This window comes from Phocoena phocoena, chromosome 8 (assembly GCF_963924675.1).
Source record: "Phocoena phocoena chromosome 8, mPhoPho1.1, whole genome shotgun sequence".
Lineage (NCBI taxonomy): Eukaryota > Metazoa > Chordata > Mammalia > Artiodactyla > Phocoenidae > Phocoena > Phocoena phocoena.
This window is the reverse complement of record NC_089226.1, coordinates 102412147-102433644: the sequence shown is the minus strand read 5'-3', so window position 1 is coordinate 102433644 and position 21498 is coordinate 102412147. Positions and strand designations below refer to the sequence as shown.

The 21498-nt window shown below is 53.7% G+C and overlaps 2 protein-coding genes across 2 annotated transcripts in view; both read right to left on the bottom strand.

Annotated features, from left to right (window-relative positions):
- Positions 1 to 21498, bottom strand: part of LOC136127047 (solute carrier family 22 member 11-like) — a 45231-nt gene that overhangs the window by 952 nt on the left and 22781 nt on the right.
- Positions 51 to 6779, bottom strand: LOC136126425 (solute carrier family 22 member 12-like). The gene is given in 7 exon segments (XM_065881542.1): positions 51 to 130; positions 133 to 164; positions 3019 to 3187; positions 3231 to 3385; positions 3882 to 3985; positions 4691 to 5088; positions 6767 to 6779. Coding segments are annotated over 7 exon segments (951 nt in total).

Sequence of the window (21498 nt, the reverse complement as noted above, 5' to 3'; positions counted from 1 at the left end):
GTGAAAGAGAGATTCAAGGGGGAAGGCCCAGCCCCGCCTCACCTCGATGGTCAGTGCGTCCCGCACTGCCCTCTCCCGTTGACGGCAGCCGCCCTCTGTAGCTCCCGCAGGCCCCTCTCCAGCCGCCCGTAAGGAGAAGCCACCGTGCTGAGCCTGCCGGCCACCTGGGGTGGGGGAGAGGGAGGGAAGTGGGAGGCAGACACTGCCTGTGGTCCCCAGGGTCTGGCCTGCATGAGCCTCACTGCCCCCCTGTCCCCTTCTGCCCAGAGGAGTGGCCTCACTGGCAGCCGGGGCTCAGGGTGGCTGAGGTCGGGGAGCAGCACAGGGCTCCGGGGCTGCGGAAGCCGCGCCCTCTGGCACCCTCCTTCCCCTGCAGGCCACCCTTTCTCCCTCTTCCCTCCTCCCTCTCTTGGGCTGGGGTTGGGGGCCCCTGTTCTTGCTTCTTGCCTCCTTCCCAACCCCCTGGCCCTTCCCTGGCCTCGCCCGGGACCCAGGGCTGGTGGGCCTGCGTGCAGTAAGGACGCACTCAATGGCTCCAGGACCGCAGTCCTGCAAGCCCACCAGGGTCCCCCACTGTCCAGCCCTCCCCTATGTCACACGGCCCTTCTGTTTATCCCCATGGCCACACCTTCCTGCCTGAGCTGGCCCCTCCCCAGGTGCCCCTCCCTGCAAACAGGTCCACACCCACCAGGGGAGGGGCTCAGGCCTGCAGCAGGGTCCTTGGTCCTGACATCGCCAGCCCCGTCCACCTGCACCCATCAGTCACCAGTGCCCCTCACCTCCAGCACCCCCTGCAGGCGACTGGCCCACTGCCCTTGCCTCACTTTTGGCCCTTTCACCCATGCCCGGTGACAGTCGCCGCCTCTTGAGTGCCAGCCAGCCTCAGGCATCCCAGTGCCCCCTCCCCTTGGCAGGGCCCAGCCCCTAACACTAACCTGTCTCCCACCCCCTCAACATCAAGCCCAGATCCCCTGCACCAGCCAGGCCTCGGAGCCCCCTCGGTGCCCACCACCGCGCACAGGCTCCTGCCTCCAGATTCAGGTCCCCCAGCCAGACACGTTGCCCTCCCGCACCCCGCCCCCAGCAGCAGCCAGGGCGGGGCCGCCTGCTCCACAGCCACCAGGTCCCTGAAATCCTTGGGGGTTTGCAGAGCAGGGGAGAGAGGGGGACTCAAGCGCACATTAGAGGTAGAGTTGGCAAGACCCTGTGACCTGCTGGACTTGGGGTGCAGCAACCGTGAGGGAGAGGGAGGTGTCAGGTGTCAGGTACTCCAGTACCTGTGGGTGGGGGCCCGCCATCAGCGTTGGGGAGGCCCTGGGAGGAGCAGGGGTAAGGAGATGCTATGTTTGTGATGCCGAGACACTGGTAATGGGGACATCACGCAGGTGGCTGGAGGCCGGGGAGCGGCAGGACAGGGGAGGGGGTTGGGGGCTTGCAGTGTTTGGAGGGAGAGCAGTGGGCACAGGTGAGATCCCCGGAGAGACAGCATCGGTGCCCTTTTGTGCGGGGGCCGAGTGAGGGGAGCAGAGCGAGGGCGGCAGGGTCATTGGAGTGGGTTTGTGTGTGCAGACGCTTCTCACGAAGAGAAATTGGGTTGGAAGAGAGGCAGAGGAGCTGGCGGGAGCTGAGGGGCCAGGGAGCCCCATCCTCAGATGGGTCCACATCCCCCACTGATGCGTCAAACCCCAAGCGTGGTTTGTGATGCTGTGATGCAGGGGATTTCCTGCGAGCTCCATGTGGGCAGTGACCCTGTCCGTGCTGCTCATCGCTGTCACCCCGGCACCAGCCAGTCCCCCCACCCATGGTGGTGCTCAGTGCAATTTGCTGACGTGATGAAGTAGTGGAGTAATGAATACATGTGGGCACGTAGCACCTGTGTGGGCCTGTCTGCCAAGGAAAGAGGGGCTCAGCCCCGCGAGTCAGCCTCAGCATCAGAGAGCCAGGAGGGGTGCCCTGGAATCTGCATCACTGACATTTGCCCTTCACCCTCTTGTTATGGGGGTCAGTCTGCCATCCCAGAAGGCCACCTGTCAGGTACGAGCGCCCGTCTCAGAGCCGCTGCGTGAGATGTGATAGCCTCCTGCTCTGGCAAGTGATTGCAAACTAGTTGCTGCAGGCTCCATATTAAGAACTTTTCTGCTCCAGGCTGTTGGGCTGGGAGAGATCTGTGGAGCCAGCCTTCCTCGTAGTGTGGGTGCAGGTGCCCCGTCCTCCACTGGGCCTCTGCTCTGCTCCTTTCTGCGGTGGCTGCAATGGCCAAGCGGCTACCAGGTGCTGGGCCTATATATATGTGATGAGCGAGGCTCAGCCCTACCCTGAAGGGCCATCCATCCATCCATCCAACCATCCACCCACCTATTCATCCAGCCATCCATCCACCCATCCATTCGCTCATCTATCTGTCTGCCTGTCTATCTATATATCTATCTCTCCATCCATCCAACAGATATTTACTGTGCACCTACTGTGTGCCAGGAGCCTGGTAAGGGCCATGCCGGATTAATTTCAAGTCAGTGCAGACATTTCCTAGCCTCCCATATGTGTCAGCCCTGTGTGGAGGAGCCAGGACCCCCTCTGACAATTGGGTTGTGGTCCTTGTCCTCTAGCAATAATGTCAGTACGTAAGGCTGACTGTGGCTGTGTTTTGGGAGTGGTGTGTGTGTGTGTGTGTGTGTGTGTGTGTGTGTGTGTGTGCTGGATCTTTGCATCCCATCCCCCATCTGGCCTAGTGCTGCCATGCCTGGCACGAAGGAGGGGCTCAGAAAACGTGCCTGGAGGCACACTTGCCAAGGCAGGCAATGACCCGAGAGGGGAAAGGGCCAACAGGTGATGGGAAAGAAGGCGGAGGGAGTGGAGACACGTGGGAGGAGCAGGGGAAGAAGCCCTGGGTTGAGTGGGTGAGCTGTGGCTGTACCAGGCTCCTGTGGCTCCCCTCCAGCCTCCTGCACCCCGGCCCTCTGCGCCCTGGGTGGAGGGTGGGCAGTTATCTCCTCCGAGGAGAGGGAAGGTAGCACCCACCAGGGGTACACAAAGCAGAGGAAGAAGGGGGCAGGGCCCGCCAGCCGCAGCAGTGCCCAGTCGCGCACGCCGTAGGCCACTGCGGCCATCAGGACCTGGCCCAAGCTGAAGCCCAGGGCTTTCAGAGTCATTGCCAAGGCACGGGCTTGTGCCGATGTCCACTCCGTCACTGCAAGGAGCCTCCCCTGCACGGCCCGGGTCGGGGGACCTATGGAGAGTGCCGGTGTTCATCATGACGCCCGCCACGGCGAAGGCCACCAGGAAGCGGAAGAGGCGGTACACGGTGAAGGTGTGGAGGAAAGTGGCTGCCGTGCCCCACATGGCCATCGGAAGGTAGCTCCAGGTCAGCACCAGCCTGAGTCCAAACACGTGGCACACGCACAGGGAGGGCGGCCGGGTCCGTGGTGTGCCCACCCTATGCTCGCCCGCTGAGCATAGCGGTGCTAAAGTGCCTCTCAGGGCCAGACCCACATTCTGCGTCCGTGGAGGGAGGGCTCGTGGGCAGCGCCCCCGCGGCCCAGGCAGGAGTGAAGGCACTGGGCAGGGGGTGAGCTCCCTGTCAGCAGGGGCAGCCAAGCAGCAGCGGAAGGCAGGCACGTTGCTGAGCAGGTTTTAGCAGTGAACATTTGATGAGGGCAATGACGTTTCACAGCCGCAGAGGAGGGTCAGTGAAACCGAGGCCCGGAGAGGGGCTGAGCTTTGCTCAGCGGCACAGCTGGAGGGTGTCAGAGCGAGACCCGGGAGCAGGTATTTCCACTGCAAGCGGAGTTTTCTCCCCAGGCCGGCTGCAAGAGGCCAGTTCAGGGCCAATCAGGGCCGGGAGTCTGGGAGCACAGGGACAGTGAGGGGAAAGGGGGCCTCACTTGTCAGAGGCTTGGCGGCATACAGCAGCTCCCACCAGGATCCCGTCCAGGTAGATGGACTGGGCCGTGGGCTTCTGGGCCTCGGAGTCACACATCAGGTCCCCCTGGTGGGAGAGGAAGAGGATCTGAGCTCAAGAGGCTGGATAGCCCAGGTGGGAGGGGCGGAGGGCGCAGAGGAGCCAGATGGGAAGGCCCAGGGCACTGGGGCCGGGCGGCCGGCCTGGTGACCTCTGGGGTTGTCACCCCTTGCCTAAACCCCTCCATGGCTCCCTACTGCCCACAGGTCCAGGATCAAGCCCTCTCTGGCCTCATCTGCCTCCTTTGCTTTGGCCCCTCCGCAGCAGCCACCCCACACTGGCACCTCCTCCCCGCTTTCCCGAGGCCACTTCCCTCCCGTTCCACAGAGAGGCCCCTTCTGCTTGCTGGGATGGGCCGCCTCTCCCGCTCTCCCTCATTTGCTGGATGCTGCCTCTGGGAACCCAGCGACTCTCCCCTGAGTCCCCTGAGACTCCTGGGTGGAGAGAGCTGCCCGAGTTGCAGCAGTAGGGCCGCCCGGGTATCAGACCTGCTCTAGTACCACCCACTCTACCACAGCCTGGGGACAGTGTCCGTCTGCAGGCTCATTCCCGCCACCAACCCCTGTAGGGCAATGTGGCCGAGGAGGAGCCAGAAGCCACCTGTGAGTGTGGAGGCCAGGGGTGGCGGGTCCCTCCTGGGACTGGGCCATTTTTGAGTCCAGCCAACTGTAATCTGTGACTTTGGCCTCTAAGGTGCTGGGACCTGGGGAGGGTCTTGGGGGAGGCCCTCACCTTGGCCACGATGGTGGAGGTGCTGCGGTCATAGTCCCAGCCATACACATGTGGCTCCGTGGCAGCCTCACTCCAGTTGGTGGCTGCAGGAGTTGCCAGGAGCTGCCACTGTGGTTGGTGGAAGCAGAGACACAGGTGGGGCTCGTGGTTGGGGCCCGGTGGGATGGAGACGGCCAGGAGGGCCTCAGGGTCCAGGGCCCTGGGGACACTGGCCTGGGTAGTGCTGTTGTCCAGGAGGGGCGCCCAGCCACGGTGGCTGGGCATGGCGGCCGAGGAATTCTCCAGCATATTCTGAGTGGTGGGCCACATGACGGGGACCACAAGGGCCACCATCTGGAGAACCTGGAACCTGCCCCGGCTGCCCACTCGGTCTGGGAGTTCGGAAAAGGCTATGGAGCCTGCCCAGGGGGCCAGTGGAGGTGCCCACTTCACAGAGGCCGGCCCAGGGCAGAGGGGCTGACGTGAGGGGCCTGCCTCCCCCGTGGCATCTCCTGCTCCGCCAGCCAGGCCACCTGGGGCATGGCAGTGGCGCCCGCTTCGCAGACCTGGCCCGCGGGTATCCGAGAGCCTGCTCAACCGCTGTCACTCAGGGTGGCTCCGACGGGGACCTGAGTCTGTGAGGTGTGACCCTGAAGCCACCGGCATCTCCCCAGAGATGCAGCTGCCCCTGGATCTCTGGGAGAAGCTGAATTTGGGAAGTGGGGAAAGAGGAGGCTGAAGTCACCCAGGCTGGAGTTACTGTGTCCAGGTGACACTGTGGAAGAGGGGTTAGTAATCATTTCCTTGGTTAGTTTAACCCAGCTCTGAGGGAGGTGCAAATTCAAAGGCACGGCAGCTCCTGCCCCATGTAGGCTGGGAGGCCTTGGCTCTGCCCTGGTTGCCGTGAGGCTGCCGCCGCCCCCAGCATCCCTGCTGCCCCTTGGCCTGGCTCTGCCGGTGCTGAGGGCTGACCCAGGAGAAGCATTGCCCGGGGTCCTCTTAATCTGGGGGCTGGTATGACATCGTGCGCCGTGAGGACTTCTGTGTGTGTAGGCTGAGTCACTGGCAGGCATCCAAGCACCACGCATCCCAGCCAGTGTGGCCCAGCCCTCCACCCACGTCCCCTCACTTGTACGTGTCCACTGTCATTGATGCTGCCCCGCTTTGCGGTCACCCCCTCCTGAGTCCTTCATGGGGCTTTTAGTGTCACCAGACACCCCATGGGTTCCTCAAGTTCAGTGTTTCCCCAAGGTCTCTGCCCCTCCCCAAATCCACTCCCAAATTCCGTGTCTTGTTTCATGCTTCCTGTTACTCACTTCCCAACCCCTCCAGTGGCCAAGCCCTACTAACTTCTCCTCCCCCACCTCTCTGTCTCCACAGCTGTCCCTTCCCTGGTCTTTCTGCCTCTGTTCCTGTCCCTGCAACCCATCTCCCACACTGCAAAACCCTCCTGTCAAATCCTGCTTAAAAGCCAGGGGGCACCCCCGCAGCAGCAGCTAGCCAATGTATCCCATGGCCAGGGCGGGGGTGGGGAAGCAATGCATGCTGGGGGGGAGGTCAAGAAAGATTGGACCTGAGCCAAGAGACACACACACACACCCCCGTGGTTACAATAGTCAATTCTCCAGGCTAAAGGGCCAGAGGCCACAAAAGGGCAAAAAATGTGTGTGCATGTATACATGAGTGCATAGATGTGTGTACACACATGGTGCATGAATGTGTGTGCATGTGTGTGTGCATGAGTGTATAGATGTATGTGCACACATATGTGCATGAGTGTGTTCAAGTGTGTGTGTGACGTGTGGCAGGTAGAGAGTGGGCAATGGAGCAGTGATGGTGACCCAGCCATTTATTCTCATGTGCTTTGGAGCATGAGCCCCACCTATTTTAAGAATATCTCCCCTCCCACTGCTTCCTTTTGTCTTGCCCACTCTTCCCTTGGCCCATTCATGTAGCTCACAGGTACAACCTCCTCGCCTCCCTGGTCTCTGTACCCCAACTCACCACTGCTTCCCACATGCACCCTGTGCTGGCTCAGTGGGCTCCTGGCCTTACTCAGACAGTGCCCCTAGCCTAGAATGCTATCTCCAGGCTCACCCTTGGGCCACATCCTCCATGTACTACAAGAGCATCCTCCTCCAGGGAGCTCTCCTTGATTATTCCTGCCTCCCCGTGGAGCTCAGAGTGGGCAGTGGAGCGCCCCTCTTCACACTGTCCTGCACCCTTCTGTTATTGTCCAGCTGGCCTCAATTCCATCCAGTTCATGTTAGGCAGGGACCCTTCTTAAGAGCATCTTTGGAACCCAGGTTTGGACAGCAAACAAAGGTTCCATGAAGACGTGCTTCAGCTGTTTTTAAAAACAACTTCTTTTTTTCCCCTGATAATAAAATTAATGCATGCCCCTTCCAAAAAATTCAAAACATATTGAAAGGTAAAAAGAAAACAAAGATCTCTCCTAAACTCACCAACCAGTGATCACCACTGGTAACAATTTGGTGTGAATACTTCCAGACTCTATTTTAGTCATTGTGTGTTCTGCTTCATAAGCCTGGAATGCAAACTAAGCTTAACATCTCCTTTTGTAAAGTCCAAATGGAAAGCCTCTGCCTTTTACCTAGTGATTCTAGCCTATTCACATTTATTGTGGTTATGGTCATGTTTGGCCTTTTGATGCTTTTTCTTCTTTACCATATTTTCCCTTTAAATCTTTTCCTTGTTCCTATTTTCTGTGGAATCCATTGCTTTTTCTTGTTCTATTTTTCTTCTGTTGTGGTTTGGCAGTGACATATTTTATTTCTGTTAGCCTTATATTTGAACACACAAACTAAGAGCTCTTTTATACCATCTCCTCTCTTCAAACCTCCCACCTCCTCTTCTGTCCTCTCAGTAAATGTCTTTTCTCCTTATTTCACTAAGAAAATAGAAGCCATCAGAAAGCAACAGTCTGAGTCTCTCACCGAAGCCAACAGGCCTCGGTGCCCCAACATTCTGCCTTCCATCCTGCCACCGTAAATGCCCTACACGTCCCCTCTCATCGTGGCCAGCTCCTCCCTGTGTGCCCTTCAACCCACCTCTCCACCTTTTCAAGACTCCCCTTCCTCCTTGGCACCTGATTTTCCCTCCCTACTAGACAATTCCCATCAATGTACAAACATGCTGCTTTTTTCTCCAGTCCTCAAAAAAGCTCCCCTCACTTTCAACCTTGCATCTCTCTTCAGCTGCCACCCTCTTCTTCTGCTTCTATTTACTGTACAGTTCCATAAAAGGCTTGTTGACACCCATCTCCAATCTCTCTTCCCGTTCTTTTTTGGATTCATCTTCATCAAGTTTTTGCCCTGTCACCCCATGGTCACCAATGATGTCCCTACAGCGAGTTCAGTGCCACTTTCTATTTTCATCTTACTTGAGCCATCACAGCCTCTGAGATTTCTCTTTTCATAAGACCCTTCTTCCCTGGGCCCAGGGCTCGCCCGGCTCTCCTCCCCCTCCCCCGCTTCTCAATCTCTTTGACTGATTCCTCCTCTTCTCCCCACACTCTTACCCTTGAGGTCACAGGGCTCAGTACTTGGTCCTCTTCTCAGTCTCTCTCCTCTATCTTTGGGACAATTCACCTCTTCAAGGACCTCTTGTTGGAATGCTAGACTTTAATTGAACCCCCTAAACGTAGGGGCCTGTTGAAATACAGAAGGCCCCAGATGGAGCTGCTCCTGCTGGGGGTGCCATGGCAACAAAGGAAAACTTTGATAACATCCATGCCCCTGCAAGTGCTCCGCTTGACCAGAAATGCAGTGTATGCAGTCAGCCGGTCCCCAGACGACAAGCCAACCCTGGGCTTTATACTTATTGCCTTGTTGCGTCTCATTCCAAACAGGGTTCACTATGTGGTCCCAGCCAATCTGATATTTTCTACTTTTCGCATCCTGTTCTTTATTCTTTATTTTATAAGGCTTCCTGCCTTCCCCCTCCCTCATTTTGCAGTTCTCTGAATGGAGATGGTCCACGTCATGAAGTGTTGTGGGGTTTTTTTTGAAATTTTTATCTAATTCACCATTTAAAAAGAATTTTATTGGAGTATAGTTGATTTATAGTTAATTTTATAGTTTATTGTTGTGTTCGTTTCAAGTGTACAGCACAGTGATTCAGTTATACAGATACATATACTCATTCTTTCTCAGATTCCTTTTCCCATATAGGTTATTACAGGATATAGAGTAGAGTTCCCTGTGCTATACAATAGGTCCTTGCTGGTTATCTATTTTATATGTAGTAGTGTGTGTATGTTAATCCCAAGCTCCTAATTTATCCCTACCCCTGCCTACCACGTTTCCCCTTTGGTCACCACAAGTTTGTTTTCGAAATCTGTGAGTCTTTTCTGTTTTGTAAATAAGTTCATTTGTATAATTTTAAAAACTTAGATGCCACGTATGAGTGATATCATATATTTTCTTTCTCTGTCTGACTTACTTCACTTAGTATGATAATCTCTAGGTCTATCCGTGAAGCGTTAAATAAACTTCGTATCACCTCAGTTATCTTTAATCACTTTCTAATAGGCCTAACAGACGTCCCACAATTACCGAGGCCAAAGCTGAGCTCCCTGTAAACATGCTTCTCTGTGGCTTTCCTGTCTCAGCGGTCGGGGACTCCATCTTTCCAGCTGCTCAGGAAAAAACCCTGGAGCCATCCCTCTCATACTTCATATGCCATTTGCCAGGATGTCCTGTTGGCTTGACCTTAAAGCCATGCCTGGGCCATGCCCACTTCTCCGCTCCCCATCTGCTACCCCCGTGGCCCAAGCTGCTGCCGTGTTTCCCTGGATCATTGCAAGGGCCTCTTCACTGGCCTCCCTTCCTCCACCTTTGAGCCTCTGCCATCTATTCTCCACATGCACACAGATAGAGGGATTCTGTCTTACTTCGTTAACAAAAAAAATTAATCAATGTCAACCTAAGAAAGAAATGGAAAATTTTATTTGAGCCAAACTGAGGATTATAACCTGGGAGACAGTCTCCGAGAGAGCTCTAAGGACTGTTCTGAAGAGTTTAAGGGGGAGGCCAGTATAGACGTGATTTTGGCAAAGCTGGAACCTGCAATTGAGCACACATCTCAGGAGAAGGTTGCCGTTAGTCATGGGGAACAGACCTCTTAGTTAATGACCTTAGTGCTTTTCTAAATGTGAGAAGGTGCAAGAATCCGAGTTCATAAAAAATGTCTCCTGAAAATAGCTCACTATCCAAAGGCCCGTTCTGCAAGTTTTCCCAGAGCACAAAGTGCCTCATCTTGATCTTTGCCCTGCATTTTTTTAGGGTTACTGTGGGTCAGAGACTGCGGTGGCAAATGACTGGATTCTTGTCCAACTGGATGGTAGGCAATGTTATTTCACAATCCCTTCCCTTTGGGACTTAATTTCGACCAAGGCTTCGGAGGCGCTCTGTGACCAATCTGTCCCATGGCGCTAGGAATGCTCGTTCCCAGGTCAGGCGAGGATTTCATTGACAGGCCTCTCAGTGTGCTATTCCTGGACTAGGCCCTGCTAACAGTAGCCAAGAGCCTCTGGGCTGCCTGTCTCATTAGTCTTTTATGGTCCAGGAAATTGTGCCCTCTTGTCACTTCTTCCCATACCTAGAGTTACACTATTATAGTCATTGATCTTACAGAGCTGGGTGCTTGATCTATCCTTTCAAGTCACCTAATCATCACTAATTTTATCAGAGGCTCAGTCGTACATTGGGTAATGCAAGAAACAGTAATCTTATAAATAGACAGAATACAAGTAACATAGCCAGTAACCTTAATATGGTTGTAAGAACTTCCATTAGGTATGGCCCAGTATCTCTTCCATTAGGTATGGCCCAGTATCTCCCCAGGCCATCTGACCAGTCTGTTCCGGGCCATACAAGGTGAGTGGTGGGTCATCTTGACCCTTTACAGGATCGAGAAAAGAATGTTATCTTCTAAGGAGTTACAGGGCTGGCGCCAGAAGGAGAAAAATGGATCTTTATGGTTGAGCAGGTACCTCTGCCATTGGGGAGGTCTGGTTAACACAGAACGTGGAGGCACTATGCACACCATGGGGAGGGAGGAGGCCAGAGGGCAGAGAAAAAGTTTTATGTTAAAATTTTTCTTGTCTTGCCTTAAGATGTGAATTTTTATTTCGTCAACTTCCATCAGACTGAGTCACTGCTGTGCAGGAAACCCAGCAGTGCCTCCTCATCTCACGCAGAGTGAAAGTCAAAGTCCCCTCACTGTCAGCCTCTGCTGTCTCTGAAGCTCCTCTCCTGTCCTTCCTGCATCCACACCAGCCCCACTGGCCTCCTCCTGTTGCTCCATGTCTCTGCTTCAGGGCCTTTGCACTTGCTGTTCCTTCTTCCAGGAACCCTTTTCTCCCAGAGAGCCACACAGCTCACTTCATCCAAGTCTTTGTGAAGAAGTCTCATTCTCAACAAGGCCCTCCCTGACCCCCCTATTTATTTATTTAAAATTTTTATTGGAGTATAGTTGATTTACAATGTTGTGTTAGTTTCTACTGTATAGCAAAGTGAATCAGTTATACATGTACATATATCCACTCTTTTTTAGATTCTTTTCCCATATAGGTCATTACAGAGTATTGAATAGAATTCCCTGTGCTATACAGTGGTCTGAGGCTGAGCCCTTATTATTTATCTATTTTAGATATAGTAGTGTGTATATGTCAACCCCAATGTCCCACTTTATCCCTCACCCCTTTTCCCCCTTGGTAACCATAGGTTTGTTTTCTACATCTGTGACTCTATTTCTGTTTTGTAAATAAGTTCATTTCTGACCCCCTATTTAAATGTTAACTGCCCCCAACCTCGCACTCCCCAGCCTCCTTTCCTGCTTCTCTTCTCCCCATTGCCCTCCCCGCCATCCAGCACATTTCATCTTTTACTCATGGATTCCCTTGTTGTCTGGCTTCCCACTGCTAGAATGTAAGCTCCTTGGAAGTGGGGGCCTGGTCAGTTTTGCTCACTGCTGTATCCCCTTCACCCGGAGCAAAGCCTGGCACCTAGGAGGCACTCAGCAAGTGTGGACTGAGTGAATGAGCAAATACTTAAAGTGCCCACTACAAACACAAACACATTCCAGAATTCATCAGAATCAACTCCTCCTGGTGGGAGGTGTTCCACGCCAGCATCCAGCTCACTGAGCTGCTCTTTACTTGAACTCATTCTGCTCTTCAGTTCTTCAGTTGAGACTCTGATTTTCAAACTGTGGGAATTTTAACTTCAGAATTTATACTTTTCATTTCAAAATTACTATTTGGTCCTTCCTACAACTGCCTGTTCTTGTTTCCTAACTTCCACTTCTTGTTTCATGGGTGGCATCATTTCCTTGATCTCTTAGAGGATATCAAGTGTGCTTTTCTCTTACTGTTGTGGAGATTCATTCTTCACTGAGCAGATTTTACTGAGCATTGATTACGCACCAGCCACTGCTTTTGGCACTGGGGATGCAGCAGAGAACAAACAAGCTAAGTACCTGCCCTTGTGCTCCATGGAGGCCATGCCGCTGGGGGAGGGGAAACAAACCAAAAAATAGATGAATATAATCCAATGATGAGTAGTGGGCATGCCATGGAGAGGAACAAGGTGGCATAAGGGGTAAGAGTGAGGGGGTTCCTTTAGACATGGCAGTCAGGGAAGACCTCTCTGTGGAGGTGACATTGGAAGAGACACAAATAGGTAAGGGACAAGGCACACGGGTGCCTGGGGATAGAACATCCCTGGCAGAGAGAAGAGCAAATACAAACGCCCTGGGGTGGGTGTGTGCCTGGTGTGCTCAAGGCTTGGTAAGGAGGCCGGGGAGGGAATGGAGTGAGAGTAGGATGAGGTGAGCAGTTATGGGGCCAGAGCATACAGATCCTTATAGGGTTTTGAGGAGGGGAACGATGTGGTCTGACATGTTTTAAAAAGATCCCTCTGGCTGCTGTGTGGAGAATGCACTGAAAAAGGAGGAGGGTAGGAGGGGGTCCTCAGGGCTGGTGTCCCCGTGAGCAAAGACGAGGGTCAGCTCTAGGACGTCAGGGCAGGTGGGAGAAATGCTTAGACTCGGGGTATATTGTTTTATGTTGGGCTGGGTGTGGGTGCAGAGAGGGGAGGGAAGGTTGACCCTGTGGTCGGGCCGGTAAATGGGGGGCCATCTACTGAGATGGAGAACACTGGGGTGAAGCGAGTTTGAGGGGGCAGCAAACTGTCTGGCTTTGGATGCGTTAAGACTGACCTGTCTAGGAATTGCCTGGCGGTCCAGTGGTTAGGACTTTGTGCTTCCACTGCAGGCGGCACGGGTTCGATCCCTAGTCGGGGAACTAAGATCCCGCAAGCTGCGTGGTGCAGCCAAAAAAAAAACCAAAAAGCAAAATAAACCAAACCTGACCTGTCCCTTGGAGGTCGCTATGCAGTGAGAGTTGGTATATGAGGATAACGAGGGCTGAAAGGCATTTCAGGTCCAGGACTGGCTGAGCTCACCTAGGGAGTGACCTTTCACAGCAGGAAGATGAGGTCTGAGGCTGAGCCCTTGGTCTCCAGTGTTTAGAGGCCTGGAAGACAAGGTTCCAGTGAAAGAGAGTCTGGATCATGACTGTGGGGGTGAGCGGCGGGTGGAGAGAAGGTCAAGGAACAGAGAGGTCAGGCAGTTGGGGCGAAGGGACCAGGGGAGGTGCTGTTGCAGGAATGTGTGGCATCCCCGCCCCGGAGCCAGCCCTGGTAAATACTGGGGGTTGTGACCAGTAAGATTGCGTACTTTCCAAAAATGGGCACAGGCAAGCTGTTCATCAACATGTTTTCTTTTGTCTTTTTTTGGGTGTTTTTTTGGACCTGGGGATGCGCCATGGACCTTTCTGGCCAGATGGTGTAGCAGGTTTTTTGTGATTCCTCCCAGCCCCAATGTCCTGTGGTGACAGCAGCTGCCCTTGGTCCCAGGCCAGGCAGGAGAAAGGCCAGTAGGAGTGCTTACTGTCAGCGGCTCAGCAAAGTCCCCGGTGGCCAGGAAGGCTGCTTGCATCCAGGCAGGCGGCTGGAGGAGGTGGCAGCTACAGCCAGCTGAGTTTGCTTATGCCTCCGGGATCCCCAGCACTTGGGACAGAGTATAAAGTAGCACCTGAGCTCCACTGTCCTCCCTTCCCTCAAGTGCTTTGAGACCAGATGGCAATTCTGGGAGGACAGTCTCAGTCGGTCCCTCTGAAGGTGTCTGCAGGCTCCGGCTCGTCACCCTTACTCAGAGCCCCGATGACTCCCGAGTGCTTCAGAGACAAGGCCAAGCCAGCCAGAGCCCCCCTCCCCAGCCCATCTTCAGAGCCTTCACTTTGGCGCCTCCTTCACATGGCCTGAAATGCCCTGCACCCGTCTTCCCTCGTGTGCCATTTCTTCTATCTGAGGGCCGTTGCCACCATCCCTCCACGCTTCGTCCTCCCTGTCCCTGCCCACCTCCACCGCAGCCCCCTGCCCACGGGAGGATCCTCCAGCTCTTCCCTCTGTTGGGTAATGGGCTGCATGCTTCCCAAGGGCCCGGACTAAGTCATTGTGCCCCTCACGGTGCTCACAGCAGGACGCAGCACAAGGACCAGGGCCCAGGCATGACGCAGGTAGGCTGTGCGGTCTTCGTGGTCTCGGTTTGAATTTGGGCTCTCAGGACCTTTTTTTCCCCTCATCTGTAAATAGAGCAACATAACCCCCACTTTGCAAGGTTGTTTTCAGGACAAGAAGTCATGGTTCTTTGGGGGTCCTCACCTTCTCCCGCTGCCAGAGTGTCCAAGCAATTAGAGCCCCTGACACATGTGATGCCTGGAATTCCAGCTCCTTCTCCAGAACCTCTGAAGATCTGGTCTCCTGGGTGTTACTTTTTCCAAGCGATGACGACGATGATGATGATATCTAATGGTCTCATTAATGCTCCCCCCACCAAGCTTTATTGACATGTAATTGACAAGTAACATTGTGTAAGTTTAAGGTGTACAATGTGTTGATTCGATACTTTTATAAATTGCAAAATGATATTAGCTGCTATCTCCATCCCGTCACATAGTTACCATTCCTTTTTGTGGTGAGAACGTGTAAGATCTACTCTCCTAGTAACATTCGAGCATATGATACGGTTTTTTTTTTTTGTTTGTTTTTGCTGTACACGGGCCTCTCACTGTTGCGGCCTCTCCCGCTGCGGAGCACAGGCTCCGGACGCGCAGGCTCAGCGGCCATGGCTCACGGGCCCAGCCGCTCTGCGGCATGTGGGATCTTCCCAGACCGGGGCACGAACCCGCGTCCCCTGCATTGGCAGGCGGACTCTCAACCACTGCGCCACCAGGGAAGCCCTATGATATGGTATTATTAGCTATTATCACCATGCTGTATATTAGATCCCCAAACTTGTTAATCTTATAACTGGAAGTTTGTACCCTTTAACCAACATCTTCCATTTCCCCTATGCCCCCAGCCCCTGGTAACCGCCATTCTACTCTGTTTCTCTAAGTTTTCCTTTTTTAGATTCCACATATAAGTGATATTGAGTCTTTATATGTGTTGGGCATAATTCTAAGTCCTCTTCCTGTAATAACTCATTTAATCCTTCTGACAACCCTTTTAATTAGATATATGATTCTTATACCCATTTTTACAGATGTGAAAACTGAGGCTCGTAGAGCTGAGTCTGGGTCATACAGCTACTCTGTGGCAAAATCAGGACTCCAATCCAGGTCTGTCCAGCTCCAGTGTTTATGTTTTTAACTCCTGAGATTGGCTGAAGGCTTTCAGGTAGCAAAGGAGGACACCAGGTAGCATCCCTGCCTCAGCATCCTTGCCTCTCTCCCTGGGCTCCCGCTCCGTCAGATCAGCAGCTCCTTCCCTCACATCCTCTCTTTCTTGAGCCCAAGGGCCCCCTTCCCCTAGCTCAGAACCTCCTTAGAGGGAGCCCCAAATCAATCCCTCTCATGGCCCTTCCAGGGCCGGGGAAGAGATCCATTTACTTCCTGATGCTGCCAGCTTGACCTCTTCTCCTTCTGGACCAGACTCTAGCTTTACCTTTCTGTAGCCAAAAGGCCCAATAAAAGGTTTTACCAGACAGAAAAGTAGCCTTCCCTCCAAGCTAACTTCCAGAGTCACCCGTTTCCATCTCTGGGGCACCGCGTGTGGCACCTGCCTGGTATCTAGTGGGCACTCATCAAGAGAACCCCTGCTTCCTGCCCTAGGCATCTCTCCAGGGCAGTCACAGGCACTGGCTGCGTTGAAATGCATTTTCCTCTGGCTTCGAGGCTGCTGACCCCTGGGAGCAGGCGAGGCTGGGCCACCTGTGTGCACCTACCGCCCACGCGGAGGCCGCACAGTGGTGGAGAGGGTGGCTGCGGGCCACTGGCTCAGCAGCATCTCGGGCAGGCGGCCAAAGCTTGGGGGTAAGTATAGCATGGTTTTAATTGGCCCCCTTGTGCGGGCTGCCACAGCCCTGGTCACAGCCCCCGTTTGTTTTGGCCTCCCAGGAGCCACCCCCTCCCCTCCCCTCCCCTCCCCTCCCCTCCCCTCCCCCTCCCCCACCCCCTCCCCCTTCCCCTCCCTCCTCTCCCTCCCCTCCCCGGGGTTCCTCTGGCCCATGGAACAGGTCAGCTCTAAGTAGGTCAAGGAGAGCTTTGGGCAGCCGTGGCTCCGGCTCCTTCCCTTTCACGTGCCTGGCAGCTCCTGCAAGCTTAGCCTGCCTTCACCAAAGGGACTTCGCTCTCCTTGCTGCGTCAAAAAGATATTTCACGTTAAAATTCAATGGGGAGATGTTAACCAGCCAGTCGGAATAAGGCTCATCAGAATGCGAGCCGCTCAAACAGGATGAACTTTGCCCCGCTCTGCGCAGGGTCTTGACCACAGCTGGCAGCGACCGGCTGGCACATTTTAACAAGGCTGGATGTAAACGGCTGGCCCCCCCAGCCCTTGCACGATTTCCCTGGAACCCGTGCCACGGGGCCCCTGTTCCAGGGGTCCGGACCACCCCTGCTGGCCCCCGTGGTTCTCGGCCTTTAGGATTTCAGCATCTTTACTGAGTAAGTCATATGCTGGTTTAGCTGCATTCTTAGGAACGCCTGGTCCTCTAGCAGAGCGCTGTCTCTTTGATTTTGTGAGTTGCAGCCTATTTTTTTTTTTAAGGTTGGGGACCACTGTTTTATAAATTTATTTATTTTATTTTGTTTATTTTTGTTGTGTTGGGTCTTCGCTGCTGCGTGCGGGCTTTCTCTAGTTGCAGCGAGCGGGGGTTACTCTTCCTTGTGGTGCGCAGGCTTCTCATTGCGGTGGCTTCTCTTGTTGCGGAGCACAGGCTCTAGGTGCGAGGGCTTCAGTAGTTGTGGCACACGGGCTTAGTTGCTCCGCGGCACATGGCATCTTCTTGGATGAGGGCTCGAACCTGTGTCCCCTGCATTGGCAGGCGGATTCTTAACCACTGCGCCACCAGGGAAGCCCTGAAGCCTATTGTTAAGAAGAGTAATTTTAGGTGGATGCAAGGAAAAGCTGCGGGGAGTGTAAGTGAAAGCGTGCGTGGATTTTGGCAAAATCCCTCTCATTTCACTGTAAAACACAGTGGCAGGATTTGGTCGGCAATGTGCAAACACACCGTGCAGTCAGAAGCTTTCTTTTCTGCTTCTGTGGATGAGACACGCACGGCCTGAGATCAGAGTAGCTAGTGCCGGCCATGGTTTTAACACACCCCTGAAATCTCCTGAAGCAAGAGGCAGTGCGGTTCGCTGGTTACTCACGCAGATTCGGGAGTAGGCTGTCTGGATTTGAATTCCTGCTGTGCCCAATCTGTGTGGCCTTAGAAAAGGCATTAGCCTCAGTTTCCTCCTCTGTAAAATGGGGATGATAATAGATCTGATCTCATAAAGCTCTGTGAGGACTAAAAAGGTTAATGTAGATCACTTGTAACAGTCCCTGACGAGCAGTGAATGCCTGGTATTAATGTCACCATCCTCATCAACAACATCATCATTTTTTTTGACCATGAGGACACATTCAGGGAACCCCAGAGACCAACTTGAGAAGGGCTCATAGGGAGTGGGGTTCGGTCCAGGGTCCAATCAGGCAGGGATAGATGTTGTTTGAAGGACGGGCACTAAACTGTACACCATGGAGTGGGGCTGGTGTAAATCTAAGTGAAAATGTGATTCATCTTTTCACATATAACTAATGTTGTTTGCCAGTTTTAACGAAGAACTCTTATTTTTCGAGGAAGAACATCTGTAATGCAGATGTCAGGGGGACTGGACCTTTGGGCTCTCTCCCCATCTGTGCTATTTGAACAAAATGAAGGAGGGTTTTGCGGGGAGGGTGGAGGTGGGGCTTCCAGGCTCCTGGTTACTTCCTGTCCTGCTGGAGTCGCTGTCTATCACGGGCTTATTGATTTCCTATGGTTCTATCCTGGCTGGGTCTGTACCTTGGAAACCGAATGTCAGCCCTCAGCCTTTATTTACGCAAACACACACACACGTGCCCACACACATATGCACCATTTGCCTAAATCCTAGAGGCTTAAGGAGACAGAGGGCATGTTTTCCTGCAGCCATGAGAACATGCCCGGGTGGAACTGGACAGCCTTGCTTGCTGGATGCCCTTGCCTCTGGGTTCACTGGGCAGCCTCCGCCTTACCCTCTCTCAGCAGTTTTCTCCCGCCCCAGGATCATTCTGTCTTCTCTTTTGCTGCTGTTTCTCCTGCAAAAACTGGTGTCCTCAGGGTCTCACCTTGGCCCACGTGACCTAGCCAAGGGAGCTTCCTAAGCCAAGACGGCTGTACCCCTGAGAAGTCAGTTCTCAGCTGTGAGGACATGTGTAACTGGTGCTCCATTAGCACCTCCTCGGGGACCCAGCTGGGCACACAGCCTCAGCAGGGCCCCGGCCACCCACTGAGCCTGAAGGGACACGCATGGCTCCTGTGGGTGCCCCCACCCTCTGTGCCAGGCCCAGGACCCCAGCGCAGCAGCGCCAGGCTTTGTGTTGGGACCAGCACTGTCCCCAGCCCACATGAGACGAGGGGGAGAGCTGCACTGGGGGCCTGGGGGCCGCGTCCCTCCTCTGTCCCTTGTTTCCACTTCTCTCTAGGCTTCATTCTTGCTGCAGATCTGTTTCCTCCACACAGGGGAAAGCGCGGCAGCCATCACCCCAGGACGTCAATTCTTGCTGCTCCACCCCCAAAGAGGGCTGATTTTCTCTCTCCATTTTCCTTAGAAATGTCCCAGGAGAGGGCTTTGGGGGACCCAGTGAGGGCCCAGAGAGCACGGTGACGCCGTGGGGAGGGAGGGGCGTGGGCGGGTAGCGAGTTCTGACATCTGTGCCAGGAAGAGGGGGGTGGGAAAGGGGGTGTTTGTGGTTGGGTGGTGGGTCCACACTCTAACTTGGGGGTTGCTCGGGGCTGTCCCCATGGACCCCAGGAAGGGTCAGGCTTTTGGCAGGTGGAGGCAAACGGAATGGAAACCCCACTGAACAACGGGGCGTTCTCTTCGGCCTCCTCACTCTCTTCTCTCCCATTCATTCATTCATTCACTTGTCATTCATTCACCCAACAAACAATTATCGGGTACCTTGAGTTGGGCCCTGGAGCAAAGCTCTGGGCATGTGGTGAGAACAAGACAGAAGCATTCCAGCCTGCAGGGTGGAGGGAGGGGGCCACATCTCTACTGGCTCCCCAATCACTAATTTCGTGAAGACAGATTCTAAGGGTGATGAAAGAAACCAAGAGGGTGTGGGGGCAACAGGGAGGGGTGGGGGGGCCCCCAGCTGACGGTCAGGGTGACCTCACGGAGGAGGGAGGAGCCTCACACCCGATGGGGAAGGAGCTGAGCATCCAGGCTGGTGAGGCTGGAAGAGGAGAGTGGCTTGTCTCCTCCAGACACCTCTGGCCCAAATGCTATGCCTTCAACAATTGAGCCAACGTTGAACATTTTGGAGATTTCACATAAAAATTGTGACCTCTGACTGATTGGCACCCCTGGGCTCACAAGCTCCAGGGCGACAGTGGTTGGGTCTGGGTGGTCACGGCCCCCACCCCCCTTGGGTTCTCCACCTGCCTCGTCTCCCCAGATGTGTGAGTTCACAACCCTCACTCTCCCCTAGGGGAAGACACGTCACCCTTTCGGTAAAACGCCACCAGGCGGTCATTCAGGCACACCGCACAAAGTCTCGTCAATTCCTCTTTCAAATTCCACTCCTAAACTTTCAACAAATAAAAAGGGCTCTTCCTGCAAATCACGCCCCCCCCTTCCCTGACCACTCCCCTAGGGGGTACTGCTGGCACCCCAGGCGAGCCAGTCACCTCCTGCCCGGACCTGGTAGCCCCGAATGGGTCTCCCTGCCCCAGTCCCCTGCCTGGTCACCCATTCACTTCTCCCAGCCAGAGCATCTTCCAGAATCAGGTCAGATCCCATCAGCCCTCCACTTAAAGCCTTGCACGACCCCTTCTCACCAAGAGTAGAGTCAACAGTCCTCCTCACAGACACTGGCCCCAGGGACTGAGCCCTGCCACCTGCGTGACCCCAGAGCCCACTCTGTCCCCCATACTCGTGCCCCTGGGCTACACTGGCCTCCTGTCAAGCACCTGTGGCCTCAGTTGAGCTGGGAGCTGTCCCCCCGCAGATTCGCTGCTGCCTGAGGTCTGCTTTCAAGCTTAATGAATGAATAAAGGGGAGAAAAGGAGCAAACCACAGCCACGGTCAATCATGACGAGGCTGTATCTCAAACACATAACACTGTTGTTGAAAGAAGTGGCTGGGGAGGGAGGGAGACGCAAGAGGGAAGACATATGGGAACATATGTATATGTATAGCTGATTCACTTTGTTATAAAGCAGAAACTAACACACCATTGTGAAGCAATTATACCCCAATAAAGATGTTTAAAAAAAAAAAAGAAGTGGCTGAAGACTACGGGATTCCATGCTGTTGTCACCAAACAGCATGCCGCTGAGGAATGTGTGAGTAGGTGGCACATTTATGAGGAAAACAGGAGAATGTAGGCTAGCGGTTACCTTGGATCACAGGTCGGGGGGCCACCCAGGGGGCTGCTGAGTACTTGCAAGGCCGGATTTCTGAAATACATGAGTGTTTGTTTGATTATAATTTTTAATTTACTTACAGTTTTCTTGAGGATAACTGACTTATTTAAGTTTACAAAAAATGTGTGCAAATTTAATGCTTTTTGACGCATCCACGCACCTGCGAAACCACCTCCATAATCGAGATAATGAATGTATCCATCACCCCAGAGATTCCCTGCTGCACCTTGGAAATCCCTCCTCCCCTCCCCTCCCCCTGTCTTGGGCAACCGCAAATCTGCTCTCTGTCCCTAAAGATTAGTTTGCGTTTTCTAACATGTTGTAAAAGTACATGTAATTTGTATTTCATTGTATAGATATAGCAAAATGTGTTACCTGTTCATCTGCTGACTGACATTTGGGTCGTTTCCAGATTTGGGGAGTTGCAAATAAAGCTGCTGTGAACCCTCAAGCGCGTGTCGTCCAGTGGGCGAATTCTCCCATTGCTGTTGGTAAATAAAAACAGTGGAGTGTCTGGGTCACGTGGCTGGCACAGGTGTAAGTTTTTAAGGAACTGCCACGCTGTTCTCCATTCTCACCAACGCTTGGTCTTTTACATTTTCGCGCTTCTTGGGAGTGTGGTGGCATTTTGCGGTGGTTTTCATTTGCATCTTCCTAATGGTGTAGAGCATTTTTTCATATGCTTATTTGTCTTCCCTAGCTCCTCTTTGGTGAAGCATCTGTTCAAACCTTTTGCCCTGTTTTAAAATTGGATGATCTTTTTTTATTGTTGAGTTGTAAGTGTTCTCTATCTTTTCTAG